This window comes from Somniosus microcephalus, chromosome 27 (genome assembly GCF_052327205.1).
Source record: "Somniosus microcephalus isolate GS21.2 chromosome 27, FLI_Smic_1.0, whole genome shotgun sequence".
Taxonomy (NCBI): Eukaryota; Metazoa; Chordata; class Chondrichthyes; order Squaliformes; family Somniosidae; genus Somniosus; species Somniosus microcephalus.
In genome coordinates, this window is record NC_141013.1 from 4,826,425 (window position 1) to 4,849,979 (window position 23,555).

General features: G+C 47.0%; 1 protein-coding gene across 2 annotated transcripts in view; it reads right to left on the minus strand.

Annotated features, from left to right (window-relative positions):
- Nucleotides 1–1,092: 1,092 nt before the first annotated feature.
- LOC147099906 (A disintegrin and metalloproteinase with thrombospondin motifs 7-like) overlaps nt 1,093–23,555 on the minus strand; it is a 212,358-nt gene continuing 189,895 nt past the window's right edge. Inside the window, exon 24 of one of the 2 annotated variants that reach the window (XM_085968401.1) lies at nt 1,093–4,916. In XM_085968401.1, coding sequence (XP_085824527.1) covers nt 4,759–4,916 — 158 coding nt within the window. In that variant the 3' untranslated portion in view covers nt 1,093–4,758. Of the gene's footprint in view, nt 4,917–17,532; nt 17,823–23,555 lie in introns of those variants that run through there. The other variant, XM_085968400.1, reaches the window with a different exon arrangement.

Sequence of the window (23,555 nt, forward strand, 5' to 3'; positions counted from 1 at the left end):
GGCTCATTGTGAAGGCTGAGACTTCCCTTCACTGCCGGGCGGTGAACTTTTCTCACTGTGGGAGAAAGCAAATCGAGGACAGGTGAATAAGGTGCTTGGCTGGAGATAGTCACACTTCCGATCTGATGCAGTTCCCCTTGGGTCACAATGAACACCAGGCCGCTCGGTTGGTTGAATCATGGACAGGGGGAGGCGGGAAGGTCGGCTACTCTGGTTGGACACTTTCCTCTCGCCTCCAAACGCCCCGCCCCCACACCCCCCACAATTGGTCGCCCAACACATCCATCCTCGCGGCGCCTCGCCTTCCCACACTGATTGGACAGTGAACAGACTCTTGGTGATCCGATTGGATGATTCTCCAATGTCCGCCAAACAGCCTTTTTCCCCCCCAATCTCCAATATTTTTTTATCACTAATAAACGAAAGTGGTCAAAAGAAAATTAGAATAATACACAATTTTTTTTCTCTCCCGGGGAAATTTTTGTTCGCCGCAGTGTCCAGGAGATTAATCTTTAATTCTTGGAGACTCCAGGGCAATCCTGGATGTTTGGCTACCTTAGGATCTGTAATACCTTAAGGGAGAGAACTACTTTTTACAGCTCCTGTATACTGTAGTACCGGCAGTGACCACACCTGTATATAAACCCTGAGTAGTGATCTGTATAGTTCGTTCTAGAGTAACCCTCATTCAGCAAACACCTGTTGATCGTTCCCTGCAGTCTGATTATTGAAGGACACAACATTAAGATACACAGATATAACAGGATCCAGCGAGGTTTGTGTCAAAATCCTGTCAGGGAATGTTCAACCTTCTGTTTCCAGGATGAATGTTGGAGAACAGAAGGCTGCATGGGTATAGGAGGAGTAGACCATTCAGCCCCTTGAGCCTGCTCTGCCATTCAATTAGATCACGGCTGGTCCGCACCTCAGCTCCATCTGCCTGCCTTGGCCCCACCGTGCGCAGCAGAACTACATCCCAGCAAGGTGTGGGACATCTTCAAGAGAAGAAAAGGAACAACCAGAATATAAATAAAACCCCTTTTATAAAATCCTCAGACACCAGATCGTCTGAATAAGATAATGAAGTCAGAGTGTTTGATAAATACAAGTTTAATAAAAGTACCGTAAACATATAAAAGTTGCCTGAACACTGAACCTTTCAGCTGGACCTAACAGTGAAATTATACAGACAAGTCTTCTGCATTATTTTGAGAGCAATAACACAGTAACACAATGAGAGTTCATTCCTACACAGAACTCAAATGGAATACCAACAGAAGCAACAGAGAGGTGTTACATATTAATTCTGGGGATGGGGGTGTGGGGTATTCATATTTGTTCTCATTAAATGAGGGTATCAGTGCTGGCGAAAAGAACTTCGGCCCATTTCATTTTGCAATCAGCGTCAGCATCAAGCGCTTCCAGATCAGATGTAGCACAGGTCGATGCAGAGTAAAGTTTCCTCTCCTCTTCTCAACCAGCGTGCCTTATAGCCCCAAACCTCGGAGGAACGCTCTCTGATTTCACGCACTGGCCAACCTTGTGGTCTCTCTGACCCAGACTGCCCATCCAGGGCCAATTGGTGTTCACTTAGGGGCAGTTCTGCACCCATTGGAACTGGGTTGGGACTCTTTCCAAGCTTATTTCACTTGGGAAGTTTGCAGCAGAGAAAGACAGAAACAAAGAGAGAGAGAAAAACAAGAGAGAGAGAGAGAAGGAGAGCGTGTGTTTCACCCCATTACAGATGAACTTGAAACCAGGTCCCGCAGGTGAAAGGATCGAGTTCAAACCTACTGTTCCACACAACCTGCAGGAAAGAGGTTTATTTTGATCACATCTACAGATTTTGCAACATGCTTGACAACCCCTCATCATTCAGTCTTTAACCTGTCCACGTTTAAAACCCTACCCCTTGTGTTAACGCTGTGATTTAATAGGACACAAGCAACACGTAAAGTAGGGGTGATTACTGATGCGACGCTTCCCACTGGGAGTGTGGAATCACCTCACCGAGAGTAACAGCTGCCTGGGATTCTACTAGTTGCACCAACCAGGAGAATTATAAGTTATGACTTAATTCAACATTGTTTCATACCCTAGAACATATTCCCAGCCACTACATGCTTGCTAAAAAAAACTGTCCCCTTTCTGCATACAGTTTGAATTATTCCATGTCTTGGATAGTACAGAGTGACGTATTCTGTTAACATTATCCAGAGTGACCGCTAGGTTTCAATCTCCTCTCTGTCGTGAGATAAGCAGTTACCAAGCAATTTCCTTGTCAGAGATACCATTTGGTGTCATAGGGATTCTTAGAATCTGCAGTGCAGAATTTGAATTTCATCGAAGTCAAAGTATTACACAGATCTGGGACTGTGTTCCACAGGGAATTGGGAGTGTGTTCCACACAGGATTGGGAGTGTGTTTCACACAGGACTGGGAGTGTGTTCCACAGGGAATTGGGAGTGTGTTCCACAGGGAATTGGGACACAGGATTGGGACTGTGTTCCACAGGGAATTGGGACACAGGATTGGGACTGTGTTCCACAGGGAATTGGGACACAGGATTGGGACTGTGTTCCACAGGGAATTGGGAGTGTGTTCCACAGGGAATTGGGAGTGTGTTCCACACAGGATTGGGAGTGTGTTCCACAGGGAATTGGGAGCGAATTCCATATAGGATTGGGACTGTGTTCCACAGGGAATTGGGAGTGTGTTCCACAGGGAATTGGGAGTGTGTTCCACAGGGAATTGGGACTGTGTTCCACAGGGAATTGGGAGTGTGTTCCACACAGGATAGGGAGTGTGTTCCACAGAGAATTGGGAGTGTGTTCCACACAGGATTGGGATGAGTGTTCCACACAAAGCTGGGACTGTGATTGTTGTCACCCTAGAATCAGTGGGTTAGTGACCGCTGGACAAGCAGTGGGAAGTTTACCAGTGTTGGTCGGCTAGTGCGGTTTTAGCTGGTTAAATTCCCACTATACTCCTATGTACACTAGGGGAACCCCAAGCCCGTGCTCTGCCAACCTGCACCTGGGCTCGCTGGACTTAGATAAAGTGGGCTGTGTTCTTATGGGGCGCGAGCATGCACTCCATCGCAGGCAGGCGCTACCCGTGTGCATCTCTTAGTAGCTTGGTTGCGACCTTTGGACACGACGACGGGTTTCTGTGTGAGTCAGATTCTTGAGGGACCAAACAACAAAGAGGTAGGAGTGTGTTACTCATGGGACAACAGGTAGCCAGGACTGTGGGACAAGGCTGAGCAGCTTAAACACATTACCTGAATCTTTTGTTAGTATTAGTGCCGAGAAATATGCTCCAGTGTGTGAAACCCAGGTGAAGGGCCAAAACTGTCCCCACCATAACACCACCAGACATGGAAAGAGTAGGAGAGAAGCAGAGATAAATCAGGAAGCAGTAATTAGGTGACGTCAAGTTTAGTTTTAAAAGCCTGTAGATTATCGGAGGGAGTTAAATCTGAGGAAGATAAGGTTGTTTTAAGGCCCTTGGAAAAAATGGTTTAGAGTAAGGGATGGTGTGATGAAGCTCGAGATGCTAATCCCGTGCTCTTGGTGCGGGCGAAGGTGCACTTTGAAGGAGTGGGTCTCGGAGACAGGGCTGCAGCACCTTAGCCCCGATTCTGTGTCCTGTGCCACAGCGAGGCGCAGGGAGGAGACAACTGGTCAGGCGGCAAGTTCGGAGATTAGCGGAAAAAACAAGTTCAGACTGTGGCGACATCAAACAGGAAGACAAGAAGGGTGCAACAGAGAGAGACTTTGAAGCCTAGAGGTGTGAGATGGTAATTTGACGTAATATATACAGAAAAATTCCATTTTGTACTGTCCTGGGAAAGAATGTGGTGGAGACTTAAATGCCGCCGATAGTTGTTCCACATGACCCACACTGCACTGGTAGAGAGTTTGTTTCACTGAATATTGCCATAGTAACCAAACATACACATTATATATCATTCGGTACAAACAACAGCACAGGCTTGCTTAGGTATCCCCTTGCAATTTGCGGTACAGCTGTTTTTTAAGTATTATTAGCACCATGACTCCAGCTCCTGCATATTGTACATCAATCAGAACGACAGTCACTCACCGAAACTTTACTTTTGAAAGCTGAAAATAAAAAAAAAGGAATTTAAAAAAAAAGTTCAAGTATATAAAAGTTCTGTGCTGCCCAGCAACACCCGGGAAAAGTTAAAGGATGCTGGTCGGACACAGCAGCACCATGTGACATCTTTATTCCTGCCTCTTCGGCTCTTCAAGTTATGTGCCGCTAAACTCGTCTTTTACAATTTAAAAGAAAAAAAACCCCACAAAAAAGTGGCCCTTTCCGAACCACTTTCGGCAGACACACGTGGTCGTGTTATTAACGGGCAATGGTGTTATTCTTGAACCTTAGGAGCACCACTTACTTGAAAGGACGGTGTGTAACTATAGCAACCGCTAGGCCTCAGGCCTTGTCTAGCAATCCCAACATTGTTAAGTCTTATTCAGGCTTCAATCAACAGTTAGGATTGTTGTCCTGTCAAAATGGTTGCATAAACAACAATACTGAAAGAAAGTCTCTTTCTTTTATATATACATATATATATATAACAAAATGTCCACGTTTCAGTGTCTTCTTACAAATCTCTCTTTTTCCTGAATTGCTTTTGTGCCTTTCAGTCCCTGTAGTCTCTTTTTTTCCTGCATTATTATTTTTTTTTTAAAGTTTTTTTTTGTTGGTTGCGTCCGCATTGGCTTCTCATCTCCTCGACACGCGCTCGTTGCCACGGTCTCGCGTTCCGTGCGGTCGACATGTTTGACAGCACTGCGCCCGGACGGTTTGAAGGTAGCACCGACCCAATATCTTAAGTGTCTGGCAGAAGGTGAACGTCAGCCGATCTCGCTCACACACGTAATCTAGGGGTTAAAAAAAAATACATATATAGAGATATGCCTGTTAGTGTGAAGTAATCGGCTTTCATTTTTTTTCTCTCTCTCTGACTCTCCTTCCCTTGGTTTTTTTTTAATTTGTTCGTGGGATGTGGGCATCGCTGGCCAGGCCAGCATTTATTGCCCATCCCTAATTGCCCTTGAGAAGGGTGGTGGTGACCCATCTTGTTGGGCTTGCTCGGCCATTTCAGAGGGCAGTTAAGAGTCAACCACATTGCTGTGAAACTACCTGGGAATCCCCGCCCCTTCAACCACCGTCTGCCCCACCTGTGACAGAGACTGTAGGTCCCGCATTGGACTCATCAGTCGCCTGAGAACTCATTTTTAATGTGGAAGCAAGTCATCCTCGGCTCCGAGGGACTGCCTAAGAGAGAGAGAGAGTGGGTCTGGAGTCACATATAGGCCAGACCGGGTAAGGACGGCAGATTTCCTTCCCTAAAGGACATTAGTGAACCAGATGGGTTTGTACGACAATCCGGTAGTTTCATGGTCACCATTACCGATACTAGCTTTTTATTCCAGATTTATTTAATTAAATTAAAATTCCCCAGCTGCCGTGGTGGGATTTGAACGCTTGGCCCCAGATCATTAGTTGAGGCCTGCTGGATTACTAGTCCGGTAACATAACTACTTTGCTACCGTTCCCTTGGTACGGCTCCACGGGTGGTGCCCACCAGCTGGTAGCCCACCCTAGTGGCCATCATGTGTCATGAGAGCTGCTGAACATGGAGCACATGAGGGGTTTTGATCGAGTAAATAAGGAGAAACTGTTTCCACTGGCAGGAGGGTTGGTAACCAGAGGACACAGAGTTAAAGTAATTGGCAAAAGAGTCAGAGGGGAGATGAGGAGAATTTTTTTGGCGCAGCGAGTTGTTATGATCTGGAACGTGCTGCCTGAAAGGGCGGTGGAAGCAGATTCAATAGTAACTTTCAAAAGGGAATTGGATAAATACTGGGAGGGGAAAAATTTGCAGGGCTCTGGGGAAAGAGCAGAGGAGAGTTGGACTAATTGGAGAGCTCGTTCAAAGAGCCGGCATAGGCACGATGGGCCGAATGGCCTCCTTCTGTGCTGTAAGATTCTATAAAATCCTAGCACTATCCTAAAGAAAAAAAACAAAGACTTGCATTTCTATAGCGCCTTTCACAACCTCAGGACATCTCAAAGCGCTTTACAGCCAATGAAGTACTTTTGGAACTGTAGTCACTGTTGTAATGTGGGAAACACAGCAGCCAATTTGCACACAGCAAGCTCCCACAAACAGCAATGTGATAATGACCAGATAATCTGTTTTAGTAATGTTTGTTGAGGAATAAATATTAGCCAGGACACCGGGTATAACTCCCCTGCTCTTCTTCAAAATAGTGTCATGGGATCTTTTACATCCGCCTGAGAGCAGGTGGGGCTTCGGTTTAACATCTCATCTGAAAGACGGCACCTCCGACAGTGCAGCACTCCCTCAGTACTGGACTGGAGTGTCAGCCTGGATTTGGTGCTCAAGTCTCTAATCTATCCTTACCCGACACACATGTACTGTCCAGCGCGACTTACTGGATGGCCATCAGGAGTGGGGATTTCTGGCCAATTTTCCTCTTCCTCTGCCCTGGGGAGCCGAGGCCAATTTTAACCCTCCTGATGAGACTTAAGTTACCTACCCCCCGCCGCCCCCCCCACCCACTCAGCCCATATCCTAACTCGCACCAAGTTCTGTTCACCCATCACCCCCTGTGCTCACTGACCTACATTGGCTCCCGGTCCAACATTGCCTCGATTTTAAAATTCTCATCCTTGTTTTCAAATCGCTCCATGGCCCTCGCCCCTCCCTATCTCTGTAGTAAAACGTCCCAAGGCGCTTCACAGGAGCGATTATCACACAAAATTTGACACTGAACCACATAGAGATATTAGGGCAGGGGATCCCTTGTCACAGACACAAAGTGATTGCTTTAAACATACAGCTTGCTGAACACAATTATCCTGTCTATCTAAAGTCATATAAAAAGATAATACAGAAATCTTCCAAATGCTTCTAGGCATCACCTAATTGCTATTTGTTGAGATTTATCTTATCTCTGTTCCTATTCTTTTCAACCTTGCTGCACTATGAACCTTGGCCTTTGAACTGTCAATAATTTAGAAAAAACACGCAATTATCAGGCTGAATAGGTGCCGACTCCAAGGTTTGATTCTGTCACAATGCGATCTGTTTGCCATAAACACTTACTGTGAAAACTACTTAAACTGACACTCGTCACGGATTTCAATGGCTGGAGATTTTTTCTTTATCGAAAGACATTTCACCAAACATGACACTTTCAGATATAATATGGCCTTTGCATTTTCCTTTTCTTTATTTAATCACAAAAAGGGGCGCTATCTATCATCGTGGAGATAATGACAGCCAACTTATCCAACAACTCGTTCATTCAGTTATAATAAAACTGGATTTTTTTTTGCAAGCGGTTGCAATCAGATAATTACACTGTGGAGTCTCAGTGGACAGGCTCACTCAACACAGCTCTCCCGGACAATGTGCTAATACTTAATCTATTCGGCTGCTCTTTCAGACCATCTCGTGCCCCATTTTACACAACAAAAATAACAACTTCTATTTATATAGAACTGTTAATATATAAGCATCCCAAAGTGCTTCAGGGATTAGGGAGAGAGTTTCAGGGATTAGGGAGAGAGTTTCAGGGATTAGGGAGAGAGTTTCAGGGATTAGGGAGAGAGTTTCAGGGATTAGGGACGGAGTTTCAGGGATTAGGGACGGAGTTTCAGGGATTAGGGAGAGTTTCAGGGATTAGGGAGAGAGTTTCAGGGATTAGGGAGAGAGTTTCAGGGATTAGGGACGGAGTTTCAGGGATTAGGGAGAGAGTTTCAGGGATTAGGGAGAGAGTTTCAGGGATTAGGGAGAGAGTTTCAGGGATTAGGGAGAGTTTCAGGGATTAGGGACGGAGTTTCAGGGATTAGGGACGGAGTTTCAGGGATTAGGGACGGAGTTTCAGGGATTAGGGAGAGAGTTTCAGGGATTAGGGAGAGAGTTTCAGGGATTAGGGACGGAGTTTCAGGGATTAGGGACGGAGTTTCAGGGATTAGGGACGGAGTTTCAGGGATTAGGGAGAGAGTTTCAGGGATTAGGGATGGAGTTTCAGGGATTAGGGATGGAGTTTCAGGGATTAGGGAGAGAGTTTCAGGGATTAGGGAGAGAGTTCCTCAGGGATTAGGGACGGAGTTTCAGGGATTAGGAAGAGAGTTTCAGGGATTAGGGAGAGAGTTTCAGGGATTAGGGAGAGAGTTTCAGGGATTAGGGAGAGAGTTTCAGGGATTAGGGACGGAGTTCCTCAGGGATTAGGGAGAGAGTTTCAGGGATTAGGGACGGAGTTTCAGGGATTAGGGACAGAGTTTCAGGGATTAGGGAGAGAGTTTCAGGGATTAGGGAGAGAGTTTCAGGGATTAGGGACGGAGTTTCAGGGATTAGGGAGAGAGTTTCAGGGATTAGGGACGGAGTTTCAGGGATTAGGGAGAGAGTTTCAGGGATTAGGGAGAGAGTTTCAGGGATTAGGGAGAGAGTTTCAGGGATTAGGGACGGAGTTTCAGGGATTAGGGACGGAGTTTCAGGGATTAGGGAGAGAGTTTCAGGGATTAGGGAGAGAGTTTCAGGGATTAGGGACGGAGTTTCAGGGATTAGGGACGGAGTTTCAGGGATTAGGGAGAGAGTTTCAGGGATTAGGGACGGAGTTTCAGGGATTAGGGAGAGAGTTTCAGGGATTAGGGAGAGAGTTTCAGGGATTAGGGAGAGAGTTTCAGGGATTAGGGACGGAGTTTCAGGGATTAGGGACGGAGTTTCAGGGATTAGGGAGAGAGTTTCAGGGATAAGGGAGAGAGTTCCTCAGGGCAGCGTCCTAGGCCCAACTATCCTCAGCTGCTTCATCAATTACCTTCCCTCCATCTTAAGGTTGGATGTGGGGATGTTCGCCGATGACTGCACAGGGTTCAGTTCCTCAGATAATGAAGCAGTCCATGCCCGCATGCAGCAAGACCTGAACAACATTCAGGCTTGAGCTGATATGGGCCAAGTAAGCTGACCTCAGATGGGGCAGATGTTGGGGTGCTACAACTGGTCTGGGGGTGGGGGTGGGGGTGCGAGCCACTCGTCACAGAATACCCATGTTTTGACCTGCTGTAGTAGCCACGGCATTTATGTGGCTGGCCCAGTTCAGTTTCTGGTCAATGGTGACTCCAAGGATGTTGATGGTGATGATTCAATGATGGTAATGTCATTGAATGTCAAGGGGAGGTGATTAAACTTTCTCTTGTTGGAGATTACCAGTCTTGAAATTTTCCCAGCAAGGGTCAGGAAAGGAGAAATTTGCAAGAAATAATCTTCAGCAGAAACACGGGACTGAGATCATAGATACATGAAATGGCCTCCCCTTTTAAACAAAGAAATAAAAAAAGCCTTTTTTTTTATTGATAAACCTAGGTGAAGGGCCAAGAGCTGTAAGATTAGACACCAGCAGAGCAGCGGGAAGTATCAGAGACGAGAAGGTAAATCGCGGATTAGAAAGGGACGAGTTTTCATACCGAATGCAGCACATACTCCGATACTTCTCATTCACACAAAGGCTCAATCCCACGCCAACAGCTCATTTCTTACTCCAGTGAATTACACTGGGAATTGTAGACTGGGCCGCGGGAGTGCAACTTTGGTTCTTGGAGGAAGAGACGGTGAATTAACAAATCAGGTCAAGGTTCAGCTGTTAATAAATCCAAGCAGTGCCTCCCACTGTGTTTATGATGCAATGCTGTTTCTGGTTAACTGCAGCAATTGGAGCGAGAACTGATATTAACATGCCAGGACACACTGAGGTATAATGGGAGCTGCGTGTTGCAGAGCAATACGTGCCGTGATTAATCTGAATGAGCCCAGCAACCCTTTAGATTCCTTTCTTTCATCCCCCAACCCCAACCCCCACAACTCTTCAATCTTCTCTCCCCTCCTGATTCATGCTGGGCTCTGGTTCTAGCTATTCTCCACTGCCTTGCCTCATTGTCCATGCATCATGTGTTAGCCTAGACAGTAAATGGTGGTGGATTATTCCAAGTTTTGGTCTCCTTATCTGAGAAAGGATATACTTGCCTTGGAGGCGGTGCAACGAAGGTTCACTAGATTGATTCCTGGGATGAGAGGGCTGTCCTATGATGAGAGATTGAGTAGAGTGGGCCGATACTCTCTGGAGTTTAGAAGAATGAGAGGTGATCTCATTGAAACATAAGATTCTGAGGGGGATTGACAGGGTAGATGCTGAGAGGTTGTTTTCCCCTGGCTGGAGTGTCTAGAACTAGGGGGGTCACAGTCTCAGGATAAGGGGTCGGCCATTTAGGACTGAGATGAGGAGAAATTTCTTCACTCAGAGGGTTGTGAATCTTTGGAATTCTCTGCCCCCGAGGACTGTGAATGCTGAGTCTTTGAGTATATTCAAGACAGAGATCGATAGATTTTTGGACTTTAGGGGAATCAAGGGATATGGAGTGGGAAAGTGGAGTTGAGGTCAATGATCAGCCATGATCTTATTGAATGACGCAGCAGGCTCGAGGGACCGTATGGCCGGCTCCTGCTCCTAATTCTTACGTTCTTCTGTAAAGGCGAGGGGCCGTATGGCCGGCTCCTGCTCCTAATTCTTACGTTCTTCTGTAAAGGGCGGGGAAGAGGAACTTAATTCCATCCTCATCTGACATCCACACCACAGCACATCAATGGACAACACATGTTTGTGCAGCTACAGTTATCCTGACAGCATCGCGATTATACGCCTGTTCCCTTATCCTGGCCCAATGATACCGCCATCCGGATAAGAAATGGTTTCCAATTTATTCATAAATACCTTGCGGCAACCATTTGGCTCTGCATTGCAGAGAAATCCAGCTGGTAAGTTGGGCTTCTGTTCCTCTTTGTGCAATGTACACTTCGAAAGGTGCCAGCAAACCTTGCCACAAGCTGCCGTGCATTCAGCAGTTGAACTACTACACTCAGAGAGTTGAACAAAACTTTTGTGGAAAGTTTTGCAATATGGGGCTACGGATTCCCACAGCACCATTGCTTTGTTGTAAAGGTACAAGACACAGCCTGGTTACGCTTACGCCATGCAGACTGCACTGCAGGGACGATGAAACAATGGGCCGGGTCTCGCTGCAAAAATAACGGCACCTTAACGCATGGCGCTCTTAGATTGGCTGGAGAGTCTAGAATTAGGGGGTATGGTCTCATAGGATAAGGTGGTCAGGATGTGAAATTCGGTTACATCCTGTTTGGGGGGCGGTAACCGAATTAGCGCCGGATATTTAGTGGCAAGCGCGGAAGTACTGCCCTGGCTGCTAAATTCGGCGTACCGCCCTGGAGAGGAAATGGGGCGCTATCTCGGGCGCTCCACTTCCTCTCGGGGCGGCGTGGTGCCGTGGCCGCAGTGCCGGGCTGCGCGATGGCCGCCACGGACCACGCCAAGGGCCACCACGGAGCACCGACCTGGAGGTCAGCTAAAGGAAAAAAATGGCGGCGCGGGTCGCAGCTGCACCTCCTCTTTAAATACCGCTCCGCGAGCGGAGGTTGGCCCGGCTCGTGACCCACGAGGCTGGTGCTGACATCGCCCGTGGCAGCCTCGCAGGGCGCAGCCAAATTTCTGCTGCGGGGCGGTAAGAGGCCACAGCACACGGCGATGACGTCAGCGCCGGTGGCACAGCGGCCTGGGCGCTACCGGTGGAGGAACGGCGCTATTGGGTAGCACCTCAGCAACGACCAACCGAATTTCGCGGGAGGTGCTTTTTCCGCCCCCCCCCCACTGGGCGATAACCCCTATGTGTTCCATTAGCGCCCCTTGGAGGTGCAAACGGCAGGCGCAAAGGAGCCGAATTTCACCCCCTCAGCCTTTTAAGACTGAGATGAGGAGGAATTTCTTCACTCAGAGGGTTGTGAATCTCTGGAATTCTCTGCCCCAGAGGGCCGTGGAGACTCAGTCATTGAATATATTCAAGACAGAGATCGATAGATTTTTGAACTCTAGGGGAATTGAGGGATATGGGGATAGGGCAGGAAAGTGGTGTTGAGGTAGAAGATCAGCCATGATCTTATTGAATGGCGGAGCAGGCTCGAGGGGCCGAATGGGCTACTCCTGCTCCTATTTCCTATGTTCTTATGTCAATCCTTCCATTTGCCTCTTGTTTATTCTAAGCTCCAAACTTGCTCTTGGTCCTCCCTAGATCATCACTGTGCTTTGTCAACATGGAGCAGCAGATGTGATGAATGGAGATTGTTTCCTTCTGTTCCCTGCCCCCCCTCCCCCCGTTAGAAATATTCCTCTCGAGTTTGTGGAGATATTTTCTTAAGGTATTGTTATCTAAAATAAGTCTAAAAAATGGAATTTCTCCAAATAAATTCCAATTATCCCAGTTCAGTTTGTTTTGCAGTTTCAGTTGCAGCTTAGCTCCAAGTTCATTTACATGTCATGTCGCTAAGATCGATTGCAGGCTGTCTTCTCAAAGAGCCTGTGGGAGAATTGCTTCCTGCTCTTGACCTCACTTATTATTTACAGCCCACTGTAGACCTCAGCTCTTTACCAGCTGACTTGAGAGAAATGGTGAATGAACCAAGGTGTATTTCCACCTCTAACATCGCCCGCCTCCGCCCCGCCTCAGCTCATCCGCTGCTGAAACCCTCATCCGGGCCTTTGTTACCTCTAGACTTCACTATTTCAACGCACTCCTGGCCGGACCCCCATCTTCCACCCTCCGTAAACTTAAGCTCATCCAAAACTCGGCTGCCTGTATCCTAACTCGCACCAAGTCCTGTTCACCCATCACCCCTGTGCTTGCTGACCTACATTGGCTCCCGGTCCCCCAACAACTTGATTTTAAAATTTGCATCCTTGTTTCCAAATCCCTCCATGGTCTCGCCCCTCGCTATCTCTGTAACCTCCTCCAGCCCCACAACCCTCCAAGATCTCTGCGCTCCTCCAATTCTGGCGCCTTATGCATCACTGATTTCCATCGCTCCACCACTGACAGCCGTGCCTTCAGTTGCCTGGGCCCTATGTAAAGTCTGTGTGTTCTAGTTGTAATTAATAACACACAGACTACAAGATTAAAGTTCAACAGGTCTTTACTGGTTGGAGGTCAGGACTATATGAAATACAATCTTACTACACAGTGCTTATATACCAGTGGTCACCACCGGTATTACGTATACAGCAGCCAGAGAAAGTAGTACATCTCTTAAGGTGGAACAGGCTTAAGTTCTCTTAAGGTGGAACAGGTTACATACACCACAATCCTCCCTTTTTAGCTTAATAGTCATATCCCCATTTAACATAACATCATAACATATATACATATATAACTTCAGGTATAAACAGTTCAAAGGTTCAGTCTCTCAGGAGGCCTTCTGATTCGGTCTGGATAACGCCTTTCAGTGGTCTCTGATTCTTGTTGCTGAGGTGACTCTTCTTGTTGGTTTCCTATGTATTGGACGTCATCATCAGGTACAGTCCCTGCCGAGGTAGATGCTTCAGGTTCATTAACGTCTTCCACAGTTGTCTCTGTCGCAACCATGGGTTCGACCCTTGCTCTTGATTCTACCAGTTGATCCGCATGACGCCTTATCACATTGTTACCAATATCTACTGTGTACATCAGAGGTCCTTGTCTGGCCCGAATTGTTCCGGACTGCCATTTTTCGTTTCCATAGCCCCTTGCCAACACTGGTTGTCCTACTTCGAAACTTCGAGTGGACTTGTTATTAATATGCCGGAACTGTTTGTTTTCCACTTCCCTCCGCACATTTGGTTTTAACAAGTCCAACCTGGACCGCAACCTCCTGTTATAAAACATCATGGCAGGACTTTGGTTAGTCACTGCATGAGCGGCGTTTCGATACGCCATTAGGAAATTGTCCACCTTGTGCTGTAGCGGAATCTAGTCATCGTTCATGGCCTTTATTGCCTTTTTGAATGTTTGGACAAATCTCTCGGCCAACCCGTTTGTCGCCGGATGATATGGGGCAGAGGTATAATGTTTCACCCCATTCTTCTTTAAGAATTTTTGGAATTCTTCCGACACGAACTGTGGTCCGTTGATCTGTTCTGGCAATCCGTTCCTTGCGAATATTGTTCTTAACACCGCAATTGTCTTTTCTGAAGTAGTGGTATTCATCTTGATCACTTCTGGCCATTTGGAATGTGCGTCCACCGCAATTAGGAACATGGAGTCCATGAATGGACCAGCAAAGTCAATATGTACGCGTTGCCATGGGGCTGAAGGCCATTCCCATGGGTGTAGTGGTGCGATCGGAGGTGCATTTTGCACTTTTTGGCACCCAGCGCAGCTTTTCGTCAACTCCTCTATCTGTTGGTCAATACCCGGCCACCATACATAAGCCCTAGCAAGACTTTTCATCTTAACTCCCCCCAGATGACCTTCATGCAGTTCTTTTAGAACTCTTTCCCTTAACTTGGGAGGAATAATCACTCTTGTCCCGTACATCAAAGTACCATGGCAGACGGACAGCTGGTCTCGCCTTGCCGAGAATGCCGGTAACAGAGGATCACCACGTGTTGGCCATCCTTTCACTGTCACCTCGTAGACTCTGGACAGTGTCGGGTCATTCCTGGTTTCTCTTTCAATACTTGCATTGGTGACTGGTAAACACTCGATGATGGTCGAATGAAATAACTCAACAGGGTCAACTTTCGTCGTTTCTTCTTCTTCAGGTAGTGGCAGGCGCGACAGCCCATCAGCATTGCCATGCTGCTTCGTACCTTTGAATTCTATTTGATATTGATGTGCCCCTAGGAAAAGGGACCATCTCTGGAGACGCTGTGTTGTCATCACTGAAACACCCTTCTTAGGGTTAAAAATGGATACCAACGGCTGATGGTCTGTCAGAAGTGTGAATTTTTGGCCCTGCAGGTAATGATTAAACTTCTTCACTCCCCATACAAGGCTGAGAGACTCCCTATCGATCTGCGCATAGTTGCGCTCAGCGGAGGTCAATGATCTGGATGCAAACGCGACTGGCCTTTCCGTGCCATTTGGCAACTTGTGTGAGAGTACTGCCCCAATACCATTTGGAGAAGCATCACAAGCCAACCGAATAGGCAGTGTCGGGTTGAAGTGAGCCAACACTTCCTCTGAGGTGATCAATTCTTTGCTTTTGCGAAATGCCTTCTTACAGTTTTCGCTCCATTCCCATGGTACCCCCTTCTGTAAAAGAGCGTTTAGCGGGTGCAGTACCGTGGATAGATTTGGTAGAAATTTATGGTAATAGTTAATCAATCCTAGAAACGACCTCAACTGAGAGACATTATCCGGAGCGGGAGCCTTTACAACTGCCTCTATCTTGTCAGGAGACTTATGAAGCCCCTCCCGGTCAATGACATGACCACAGTACGAGATCCGCTTCTGGAAGAACTCACATTTCTGCCGATTAACTCTAAGTCCATACTCTTTCAGTCTGTTGAGCACCAGTTCCAAGTTTGCGAGGTGTTCTTCATCACCATCACCTGTAATCAGAATATCGTCCAGGTAACATTGTGTGCCTGGAATTCCCTGTAATACCTGCTCCATGGCCCTCTGCCAAATTGCTGGAGCCGATGCCACTCCAAAAACCAGCCTATTGTACCGGTACAAACCTCGATGCGTGTTGATCGTGAGGTATTGGCGTGACTCTTCTTCAACCTCCATCTGCAAGTACGCCTGCGCCAGGTCTATCTTGGTGAAGTGTTTCCCGCCAGACAACGAAGCAAAAATATCCTCAATCCGCGGAAGCGGATACTGCACCGTGTGAAGCACCGGATTAACGGTGATTTTGAAATCTCCACAGATGCGAACCTTCCCTGGTTCTCCTGGCTTGTTGCTCGAAGGACGTTTCATAACGGGAACAATGGGCGTAGCCCACTCACTCCAATCTACCTTAGACAGTACACCTGAACGTTCTAGCGCTTCCAGTTCCGCTTCTACAGTAGGTCGTATTGCATAGGGTACCGGTCTGGCTTTAAAATTTTTTAGTTGTGCATGTTCATCAATCTTGATGTTTGCCGTAATTCCTCTCAGTGTTCCCAGTCCCTGCTGGAACACCTCTTTAGCATCATCCAATATTTTGGACAATCGTTTAGGTTTGACATCTGTTTCCCCGGAATCTACCGTTAGTGCCTTCAAGGAGTGCCAGTCCATATTCATTTTCCTAATCCACTCCCGTCCCAGTAGTGGTGGACCTCCTTCAGGTAGCACATATAAGTCCATTACCTGGCTTTCTTCGCCCTTGTGGACCACTTTTACCTCTATCTTTCCGATGGGGTACACTCTTTGCCCCGTGTATGTTTTCAATATAATCTCCGTATCCCGTAGGGGAATATGTTGGAATAACCTTTTGTAATCTTTCTTATTCATGACCGTCAATGCCGATCCAGTGTCCAATTCCATCTTTACTTGGACTCCTGCTATCTGAAGGGTGACCCAAATTGTCTGGAGATCTGCATCCTTACCAACGTTGTGTACTCTTAAGCTACCCAGTTCATTACTGCTAGCGTCTGAATCTGACTTCTGTTCGGTCGAACTGTTCTTTGTCACCTTGTGTACCTTTATGTATTTTCCTTGCGGTGACTTTTTGTTGCTGGTCTTCTTTCCTGACCGGCATACTTTAGCTATGTGGCCAAGCCTGCCACACGTTCTGCATTCTTGGTTTTTAAACCAACACTGGTTCTGATCATGCGTTGTCTTTCCGCAACGATAACATTTTACAGTACTCAAACCCAATTTATTTGTACTGAGTTCCGGTGACCGTAGCTGCATTACTGCCGTGCCTCTCGCTGCGGCTTCGTGTGCTGCTGCCATAGTGACCGCTTTCTCAAGCGTCAGCTCATTCTCCTCGAGCAATCGCTTTTGTGTATCTTCTTTTAATAAACCACACACAAATTTATCTCGTAGCGCCTCTGTCAATCTCGTTCCGAATTGACAGTACTTTGCTAGCTTACGCAATTCCATTAAATATTCAGCATTGCTTTCATCCTTCAGCTGCCTTCTGCTGTAAAATTTAAATCGTTCCGCTAGCATCAGCGGCGTGGGGTTTAGGTGATTTTTCAGGACAGTAACAATCTCCTCGAACGTCTTATCCGCCGGTTCATCTGGTGATAAAAGGTGTTTCAATTGCCCGTATGTCTTCGCACCCATTAATTTTAATAATGTTAGTGCTTTCTCTTCATCTGGGATTTTATTTGCTTTACAATAATTTTGTATGCGTTCTACATACATAGCCCAATCTTCGATGTCGCTATCAAAGGTATTAATGTTCCCATGTTTAGGCATCGTTGCAATTTAATTTCTTTTTATTTTTATCCAAGATGGCGGCTTCCACGCTCTTGTCTTCGTCCTCCGCCTACAAAATGGCAGTTTTCCTGCGCTTGGCGGTCTTCACCCTTCCCCCGACGCTGTCTCCGCTTCACCGCGGCTCTTGCGCCTTCAGTTGCCCCCAGACGCTGCGCCTTTTTAGCCCGAATGCGGCCCGGCCCTTATCACCAGCCGCGATCGATGTCCCCGCGCTGCGCCTTTCGGCCCGAATGCGGCCCGGCCCTTATCTCCGGTCGCGATCGATCTCACCGCCCTTATTCCTCCGTCTTCCCTCCCCGTCTATACAGCCAACGCGGCCGATTTTCTGGTCGCGTCGCTGCCCGGCTTACCCACTACCGAGGTAGAAAGAAGATAGCTGACAGCCGCTGATGGAGGCTTCGAGTTCAGGATGTCTTCTGCACTCTGGTTTCTCGATGTCTGCCGCGCGACGTGTCTTCCAGCAGGGTGATGAGGGTGGAAGCCTCTCTTCGACGTCCGTTCTGTGGACGAAGCCGCCGTGGATATAACTGCCGCAGGGTAAGAATCTGACTTGTCGCCACTGTAAAGTCTGTGTGTTCTAGTTGTAATTAATAACACACAGACTACAAGATTAAAGTTCAACAGGTCTTTACTGGTTGGAGGTCAGGACTATACGAAATACAATCTTACTACACAGTGCTTATATACCGGTGGTCACCACCGGTATTACATATACAGCAGCCAGAGAAAGTAGTACATCTCTTAAGGTGGAACAGGCTTAAGTTCTCTTAAGGTGGAACAGGTTACATACATCACACCCTAAGCTCTGGAATTCCCTCCCTAAACCTCTCTACCTCGCTCTCCTCCTTTAAGTCGGTGGCATAGTGGTTAGCACTGTTGCCTCACAGCGCCAGGGACCCGGGTTCAAATCCGGCCTCGGGTGACTGTCTGTGTGGAGTTTGCACATTCTCCCCGTGTTTGCGTGGGTTTCCTCCGGGTGCTCCGGTTTCCTCCCACAGTCCAAAGATGTGCGGGTTAGGTTGATTGGCCATGATAAAAAAATTGACCCTTAGTGTTAGGGGGGATTAAATACGTGGGGTTACGGGGATAGGGCTTGGGTGGGATGGCTGTCGGTGTAGGGACCGGGTGCTAGGGTTTGGATGATCAGCCATGATCTCATTGAATGGCGGAGCAGGCTCGAAGGGCCGAATGGCCTACTCCTGCTCCTATCTTCTATGTTTCTATGTAAGTCGCTCCTTAAAATCCACCTCTTTGACCAAGCTTTTGGTCACCTGTCCTAATATCTCCTTCTGTGGCTTGGTGCTAAATTTTGTTTAATAATCGCTCCTGCGAAGCGCCTTGGGACATTTTTCTATGTTACAGGTTGCAAGTTGTTGTGTATACTGTGACATGTTCCTCTGTGAGCCAGCCTCTGACCTGCCTACTCCCAATAAACCAGACAAAACATTTCACAAAACAAAAAATACTCAACATACTGGTCTCCAGGGATGGTTGACCCAAGTTTAACTCTGCACTTCTGTTTTTTTCCTGAAGATAGGAACAGGAGGAGGCCTTTCAGCCCTTCGAGCCTGTTCCACCATTGAATGAGATCACGGCTGATCTGTATCCTAACTCCATCCACCCGCCTTGGTTCCTTTTCTACCCTTGGCTAGCAAAAATCAATCAATCTCAGATTTAAAATTATTAATTGAGCCCCGGCATCCACTGCTTATTGTGGGAGAGAGTTCCACACTTCTACCACCCTTTGTGTGAAGAAGTGTTTCTTAACTTCTCTCCTGAATGGCCTGGCTCTGATTTTAAGGTTATGTCCCCTTGTCCTAGACTCCCCCACCAGCGGAAAATGTTTCTCTCTCTCTACCTTATCAATTCCTTTCAAAATCCTAAAAACCTCAATCAAGTCACCCCTTAACCTTCTATATTGCAGGGAATACAAGCCTAGTTTATGTAATCGCTCCTCATAATTTAACCCTATGAGCCCTGGTAATATTCTGGTGAATCTGCGCTGCACTCCTGCCAAGGCCAATATATCCTTCCTAAGGAGCGGTGCCCAGAACTGCACACTGTGCTCCAGGTGTGGTCTGACCACGGCTTTGTATCGCTGTGGCAAAAAACTTTCTCTCCTTTTGCATTCCCCTTTAAGATGACCGCTGTCCTGGAAAGGAGAGTGGTGACCTTGGAAGAAAGTCTATCGTTGACCAGAGCCAAAAACTTTTACTCCAACACTTGAACTACAATGACCTTTACATGGAAGCAAAAGGTCACGAGTGTGCACAACCTCTCGGTACTAAGTTGTGGCCCTTGTATTCTCAAGGTTTCTAGTGGAATTTGACTCTTAATGGATTTTTCTACACTATATGAAGTAGTTCATGTGAAAATGACCACATGTGGGGTCCAGAGGTTTCTCCTATTACCACAAGAGGCAGTTTGGGTTACACAAACCGAGCTACTCGATCACTCAGTAACCCACAGACAAAAAAAAGCACTAACTCTCCAGGCTGGATGTGCCTCCCCCACATTTACTTAACCTCTTCCCAGGTCACAGCAATTATGCAAAACAACTTATTAATATGCAAACACTGGGTGTGGGCAGGGGTAGGGTTTCCCTTCCTGACTACGAACCAGTGACCCCCTTACTGATAACCAGAATGAGAACCCGGACTTCAAGGGTTAAGTTACGAGGAGAGATTACACAAATTAGGGTTGTATCCCCTGGAATTTAGAAGGTTAAGGGGTGATCTGATCGAAGTTTTCTAGATATTAAGGGGAACAGATAGGGTCGATAGAGAGAAACTATTTCCGCTGGTTGGGGATTCTAGGACTGGGGGCAGAGTCTAAAAATTAGAGCCAGACCTTTCAGAAGTGAAATTAGGAAACACTTCTACACACAAAGGGTGGTAGAAGTTTGGAACTCTCTTCCCCAAACAGCAATTGATGCTAGATCAATTGTTAATTTTAAATATGAGATTGATATGAGCCCTAAGCTCCGGAATTCCCTGCCTAAACCTCTCCGCCCTACCTCTCTTTCCTTCTTTAAGACGCTCCTTAAAACCTACCTCTTTGACCAAGTTTTTGGTCACCTGCCCTAATTTATCCTTATGTGGATCGGTGTCAAATTTTTTGTCTTAAAATACTCCTGTGCAGCGCCTTGGGATGTTTTACTATGTTAAAGGCGCTATAGAAATACAAGTTGTTGTTGATAGCTTTTTGTTAACCAAAGGTATTAAGGGATACGTGGCAAAGGCGGGCAGATGGAGTTAGGTCACAGATCAGCCATGATTTCATTGAATGACGGAACAGGCTGGAAGGGCTGAATGGCCTCCTCCTGCTCCTATTGGAAAGGGTCAAAGGGTTGGCTTTGGATGAGCATTCTCAGGCGGTGGCTTCCATAGTTGGATAGCTCACTGAGTGCCTGAGCTCAAGACAAGCAGAGCAGGGACTTGAGTAAGGTATTGTTGGACAGCGGGTGGGATTGTGGAACGAAGACCCCAGCATGGGTGGGCGACTTTAGAAAAGAAGGGAGAGGAATGGAAAATAAGAAATTATTATTTAATAATTCTTCTGTGTGTCGCTGCACAGTTTAAGTCTTGGCTTCTGTGCTGTTTTGGGGAGGTGGGGGGTGTGATTGCATTAACAGTTCGGAGTCTGATTTAATGATTCAGAATTACAGTGGAAGCGTTTTTTGCTTTTCCGTAGTCTCTCGGGGGTGGGTGGGGACTGAGCGACTCCTGTGTATTTCTAATACAGTACTTGGTTTTCTGATTGAAGGAATCCCATGGAGGAATCTATCTCCAGCTCCTGGCAGGGAAAGTGCAATTCCTCTTTGATTCTGTAAGTGTAAAAACCTCCCTGACAGCTTCAATAATCTGAGCACACAGTGACTCTGTAGCAGAGCCAGCAGCTGTGTTTTGCATTGTCACCTTGGTGATGGGGAGAAAGAGGACCCAGTCTGTCCAACTTGCATTACTGTAAGGAAATATAGATTTAATATGGTATTTAGAGGGATTGGCATTAGAGGGCACCCTCGCCTCTGAGTCAGAAGGTTGTGGGTTGAAGTCCCACTCCAGAAACTTGAACACAAAAATCTAGACTGACACTTCAGCGCAGTACTGAGGGAGCGCTGCACTGTCAGAGGTGCCGTCTTTCAGATGAGATGTTAAACTGAGGCCCGTCTGCTCTCTCAGATGGACGTAAAAGATCCCATGGCACTATTTTGAAGAAGAGCAGGGCAGTTATCCCCGCTGTCCTGGCCAATATTTATCCCTCAATCAACATCACTGAAACAGATTATCTGGTCATTATCACATTGCTGTTTGTGGGAGCTTGCTGTGTGCAAATTGGCTGCCGTGTTTCCTACATTACAACAGTGACTACACTTTAAAAAGTACTTCATTGGCTGTAAAGCACTTTGTAACATCTAATGGTCGTGAAAGGCGCTATAGAAATGTAAGTCTTCTTTCTTTTTTTAAATGACTCAGGCTTTGGTTGGGACTGCTGTCCGGTGAGATTAATTGCTTTTTGACCAAATGCTGCAGGGACAGGATAGCCAATGGCCGGAGTGGTATTTAGGTTGTCGAAGTCTTCACATAGATGTCCAGGGAACAAAGAGGACAGTTGGTGATTGGTGGAAAATTGCTGTAGAATTGCAGAGAGAGAGAAGGGAAAAGGAAGGGTATGCAAGGGAGTGAATGAGAAGAGAATCCTGTAGAAGACTAAAAAGACGGCACCAGGGAAGGTGAACGAGAATGAACGGGGAACGGTGTACACCTTCTACCCAGAGAACAACGGGGTAGCATAACACTCAGCTGCCCTCTGTACACTACTGCTTAAATACTGTAATGTATTCGTTCTTACTTGTGTCAAATAAAGTCATAACTAAAGTCATAACTATCACCAATATGGTGTCAGCGTCAAACAATTGAACAGAGTCAGAATTGACTACATTCCGTCACTCTCTGTTAATTCCATATCGGAAAGACGGATTCCACAGTGTGTTTAAAGTGTTTAAAGAAGTTATACTTACCTTTACAGCCTTCTTTCCTTCAGGTCTCGGGAGTCCCTCATCTCACTGGCACAGAAAGCAGAATGGCCGCGAGCTGTCAAAAATTGCAGCATTCAGCTTTCTGTTCTGGGGAGATCTCTAAATCATCCTGAGAGGAAGGAATTAACTTAGAGTACAGACTGTCAGTATTTGACAGCTTCAAACAGCTGTGAAACGCTGATATTTCATCTGTCAAAAGGTCTTGACAGATGCAATATCAATCTGTGATGTCACCTGTTGCCGGGTGGCCCTTAATTAGCCTGCTGAGCCCGCTGGGCGGGTTCAACAAGGTCAATCAAGTCAAAATCGCGTGGGTTGGCTACAACTCGATGGAGGCGGGACTACAACCCCAAAAGTTGTAGTCCCGCCTCTTACCCGCCTCCTCAATGAAAATCCAGCCCATACTGTCACGGTGCACCCATTGTGGTACTGGGCTAGTAACCCAGGAGTTTCTGAGTTCCCAATCCCACCACGCATAATTACAAGTATTTACAGCACAGAAACAGGCCATTCGGCCCAACTGGTCCGTGCCGGTGTTTATGCTCCACACGAGCCTCCTCCCACCCCTACTTCATCTCACCCTATCAGCATATCCTTCTCAATGTTCTTTGATGGGGACCATCAAACCACTCAGCTGTACAACAATCACTTACCCAGAAGGTGGTCCTTGAAGAGTATATACTGGACTTTGTAGAGGTACCATGGTTGAACCTCTGAATAGAAACTAGAGCCCTGATTTTACCTTGGAGAGGGAATCGGGCGGGCAGAGATCAAAGTAAGCACCAAAGGGAGGCTCGGGGACTAAGGTGGTGAAAAGGGGGGTTACAGGAGGGACTCGCGGGAATGAAGTTGGGGGGAAGCCAGGGCAGGAGGAGTGGGACTGGTGCTGGATTGCTCGAGCAAAGGGCCGGCACAGACAGGGGAGGGGGTTTGCTGGCTAATTGAAAGCATTGCTGGAGGTGCGAGTCTACACAAAGGCCACCGTCAGGACTTCAAAGGTCAGCAGATGAAACGAGCTGCCATTGTACGTCATTCCTTGCACACAATGTGGGTCAATCATTTCACGACAATAAAGAGGCACGGTTTTAAGGAGCCGGGAGGCATTGCCAGTCTGGCTTCAGAATACAAGGCCAGCTTATTTTTGCTTTCTCTCCTCCCGCCAATTACCATAAATAAACGATGTCATCTGTGTTGA